General features: G+C 47.0%; 1 protein-coding gene across 1 annotated transcript in view; it reads left to right on the forward strand.

The window, feature by feature from the left end:
• The window catches only part of LOC309569049 (transmembrane protein 82-like), a gene marked incomplete at its 3' end in the record, with an annotated part of 64,419 nt that extends 62,760 nt beyond the window's left edge, over positions 1 to 1,659 (forward strand). The window contains exon 6 of the mRNA XM_082274810.1: positions 1,561 to 1,659. Coding sequence (XP_082130936.1) covers positions 1,561 to 1,659 — 99 coding nt within the window. The remainder of the gene's footprint in view (positions 1 to 1,560) is intronic.
• Between the last annotated feature and the right edge of the window lie 3,313 nt (positions 1,660 to 4,972).

A 4,972-nucleotide genomic window follows, 5' to 3' on the forward strand; every position in this document is an offset into this window, starting at 1 on the left:
TTGCAAATTGAAAAAAAATATATATTTTTTATTATTGCAGTTGCCTGGGCTGCCAGTGACTGTCAGGTCCACAGAGTGTACTGTGCCCACTGTAGTGCCACTGCGTGCCCACCCACCACTGAGATATATATATATATATATACGGTGGCACAGCAGCTTGCAAAGTAAAAATATATATATTTTTTTTATAATTGCAGTTGCCTGGGTGCCAGCGACTGTCAGGTCCACAGAGTGTACTGTGCCCATGTAATGTTCTGGTACCTTTGGGTACCCTAATTACTCTTTCATAAGTGTATGCGCCCCACCATTCTCTTTTGGTAAGGTGCGCATACACCTTTAAGACTGATGCTGTCATCACTGAGCGCCGGACTGGATGGCTATTTAGATCGCCGGCTCTCACTCACATGTGTTCGTTCAAACTGCTTTGTGCCTTGATGCTAACCTGTCTTGAAGCTCTCATGCTTGCAAGCATACCTCGCTGTCGGAACCACGCTGCGCTGATCCCTGTATCCCGCTACCGGATCATCCGCTCTTGCCGAACCTCTCCTCTGCTACATTGCTATTAGTGATAAGTACCCCACAGGGGAAACCTCTATAACCTTTATACTAAAGCTTACACTATCTAGCTCTGCATACTAAGGACTATTACTACATCTGCATTATCTAAGATTGCTAGCTCTTGAGCCTACTACCACCTGTTCTTGCACTGGGTTGATCTCTCTTGTATGTCCACCTGCTACTCTGTCATCTACTACCATACATGATTGCTAAACCTATCTGCATCCCATCTGCTACTATCTTACTTTCAAGAACATTTCCTTTCAAGTGTCTGTCATCTACCATCTCTACCCAACCTGTCTCTTCAGCCTATCATCACTGTGTTACTATATACATAAGTCACTCTAGGAAACATCTTATTGAGTGTGTGTATTTACTTGCTGAATTGAGATCATCCACACATGATGAGTCATTGAGAGTTGGGAATGGTGTCTCAGCGTTTCTCTACATGACTACTGAAGTGGAATATTTCTGCAGCTGAAAATCCACATCATACGTAAAACGCAGGAGCGTTACAGTAACACACAGAGTGCAGGGGTCAGGAGTAAGTAACACACAGAGGGCAGGGGTCAGGAGTAGGTAACACACAGAGTGCAGGGGTCGGGAGTATGTAACACACAGAGTGCAAGGGTCGGGAGTATGTAACACAGAGTGCAGGGGTGGGGAGTATGTAACACACAGTGCAGGGGTCGGCAGTAGGTAACACACACAGTGCAGGGTCGGGAGTAGGTAACACACAGAGTGCAGGGGTTGGGAGTATGTAACACACAGAGTGCAGGGGTTGGGAGTATGTAACACACAGAGTGCAGGGGTCAGGAGTAGGTAACACACAGAGTGCAGGGGTCGGGAGTAACACACAGCTGAACCCCCAGAATGAATGAATCGTATTTTGCTGAATGTTGGGGTTCAGGCTGACCTGTAGCACTTGTCACATATCACCCCCGCTGCGTGGAGTGATGCTCTTAATGTATTTATTTTGATCCTCCATATTTTCTTCTTCAGGATTATGGGATTAAAGTAACCAATTCTAAAATGGCCCCGGGCCCCAGAGACCACAGGCGACCCCTGAAGACAGAAGCCCACCTGGAGGAGAGAGACTGACCCCACGTGCTCGGGGACGGCTGTTACATGGACGTGGCAGATGTTCCTCCTATAGCGAGGATCGCTCGCACATACTGTGGCGCGGTATGAGGGGAGGAGACTCGTACATGAACTTGTGACAAGTGGGATACATTTGTATGGCGGAATCTTTGCTCCCCTCGTCATGGAGGATCGTCCGCCCCGTCTACATCCGGGAACAAGGACTCCGTACTGTCACCTCATTTCATTTCTGATATCATAATAAAAGTGTGTGTTATAAATGTGGAACTCACTGCGGATCTACTCCCATCATTTTATCAGAATACCCATCACCCCCATCATCTTATCAGAATACCCATCACGCCCACCATGTTATCAGAATACCCATCACGCCCACCATCTTATCAGAATACCCATCACCCCCATCATCTTATCAGAATACCCATCACCCCCACCATCTTATCAGAATACCCATCACCCCATCATCTTATCAGAATACCCATCACTCCCATCATCTTATCAGAATACCCATCACTCCCATCATCTTATCAGAATACCCATCACCCCCATCATCTTATCAGAATACCCATCACCCCCATCATCTTATCAGAATACCCATCACTCCCATCATCTTATCAGAATACCCATCACCCCCATCATCTTATCAGAATACCCATCACGCCCACCATCTTATCAGAATACCAATCAGCCCCACCATCTTATCAGAATACCAATCAGCCCCACCATCTTATCAGAATACCCATCACCCCCATCATCTTATCAGAATACCCATCACCCCCATCATCTTATCAGAATACCCATCACTCCCATCATCTTATCAGAATACCCATCACTCCCATCATCTTATCAGAATACCCATCACCCCCATCATCTTATCAGAATACCCATCACCCCCATCATCTTATCAGAATACCCATCACTCCCATCATCTTATCAGAATACCCATCACTCCCATCATCTTATCAGAATACCCATCACCCCCATCATCTTATCAGAATACCCATCACTCCCATCATCTTATCAGAATACCCATCACTCCCATCATCTTATCAGAATACCCATCACTCCCATCATCTTATCAGAATACCCATCACCCCCATCATCTTATCAGAATACCCATCACCCCCATCATCTTATCAGAATACCCATCACCCCCATCATCTTATCAGAATACCCATCACTCCCATCATCTTATCAGAATACCCATCACCCCCATCATCTTATCAGAATACCCATCACCCCCATCATCTTATCAGAATACCCATCACCCCCATCATCTTATCAGAATACCCATCACTCCCATCATCTTATCAGAATACCCATCACCCCCATCATCTTATCAGAATACCCATCACTCCCATCATCTTATCAGAATACCCATCACCCCCATCATCTTATCAGAATACCCATCACTCCCATCATCTTATCAGAATACCCATCACCCCCATCATCTTATCAGAATACCCATCACCCCCATCATCTTATCAGAATACCCATCACTCCCATCATCTTATCAGAATACCCATCACTCCCATCATCTTATCAGAATACCCATCACCCCCATCATCTTATCAGAATACCCATCACTCCCATCATCTTATCAGAATACCCATCACTCCCATCATCTTATCAGAATACCCATCACCCCCCTCATCTTATCAGAATACCCATCACTCCCATCATCTTATCAGAATACCCATCACCCCTCACCCCCATCATCTTATCAGAATACCCATCACCCCCATCGTCTTATCAGAATACCCATCACCTTTGGGACAGGGGTCAAGTCCTGGGAACTCAACCAAGATTACCCCCACCTGTGTGTGTGTGTATATATATATACAGTATATCACCCCTCACATGTTTGTAAATATTTTATTCTATCTTTTCATGTGACAACACTGAAGAAATGAGACTTTGCTACAATGTAAAGTAGTGAGTGTACAGCTTGTATAACAGTGTAAATTTACTGTCCCCTCAAAATAACCCAACACACAGCCATTAATGTCTAAACCGCTGGCAACAAAAGTCAGTACACCCCTAAGTGACAATGTCCAAATTGGGCCCAAAGTGTCAATATTTTGTGTGGCCGCCATTATTTTCCAGCACTGCCTTAACCCTCTTGGGCATGGAGTTCACCAGAGCTTCACAGGTTGCCACTGGAGTCCTCTTCCCCTCCTCCATGATGACATCACAGAGCTGGTGGATGTTAGAGACCTTCCCCTCCTCCACCTTCTGTTTGAGGATCCCCACAGATGCTCAATAGGGTTTAGGTCTGGAGACGCTTGGCCAGTCCATCACCTTTACCCTCAGCTTCTTTAGCAAGGCAGTGGTCATCTTGGAGGTGTGTTTGGGGTCGTTATGTTGGAATATTGCCCTGCCCCCCAGTCTCTGAAGGGAGGGGATCATGCTCTGCTTCAGTATGTCACAGTACATGTTGGCATTCATGGTTCCCTCAATGAACTGTAGCTCCCCAGTGCCGGCAGCACTCATGCAGCCCCAGACCATGACACTCCCACCACCATGCTGACTGTAGGGAAGACACACTTATCTTTGTACTCCTCACCTGGTTGCCGCCACACACGCCTGACACCATCTGACACCAAATAAGTTTATCTTGGTCTCATCAGAGCACAGGAGATGGTTCCAGTAATCCATGTCCTTAGTCTGCTTGTCTTCAGAAAACTGTCCTGTTAACCACTTCCGGACCGCCCGCCGCAGTTTTATGTTGGTATTTTGACGTATAAAGGACAGGAGAAGTGGTACTGTGCAGAGTCCATACATACAGAATAAGATGATTATAGATGTGCATATGCTGCCCTCTGGTGATGTCTTTCAGTACTACATGTGCACTTTGTTGGGATATCAGGCAGTCATATAGAAGTGATCAGCATTCCTCATATTCCTGTTCCTGGGTCAGAGATCAGAGAAGTGACCGGCCGGGTATTACTGAGCTCCATATGTAATGTTACCACCCTCATAATGGGCACAGCGGGGGTACAGACCCAGGAACTCAGAACAGAGATGGTGGAACCCCTCACAATGGGCACAGCGGGTGTACAGGACCGGGAACTCAGCACAGGGATGGTGGGAAACTGCCATTCCACTCCCTGACAGCGAGGTGTGAGGTTGCTGGTTCCTTAGCTCGTGGGCTTCCAGAAGCCAGGGGCTAGAGTTGTTTCTCTGCCCCAGGAGGGATGCTGGATCCTGGGGAGGACCCCGGCGGGGGCCCCCTGGATAGGCCTGAGACTAGGCCTCAGCCTATGGAAGACATGGAGCTCGGCCCAAGGAGGGGTGAATCCCTATCTACCTT

The sequence above is a fragment of the Pelophylax lessonae genome, assembly GCF_965119305.1.
Source record: "Pelophylax lessonae genome assembly, chromosome: 12".
Taxonomy (NCBI): Eukaryota; Metazoa; Chordata; class Amphibia; order Anura; family Ranidae; genus Pelophylax; species Pelophylax lessonae.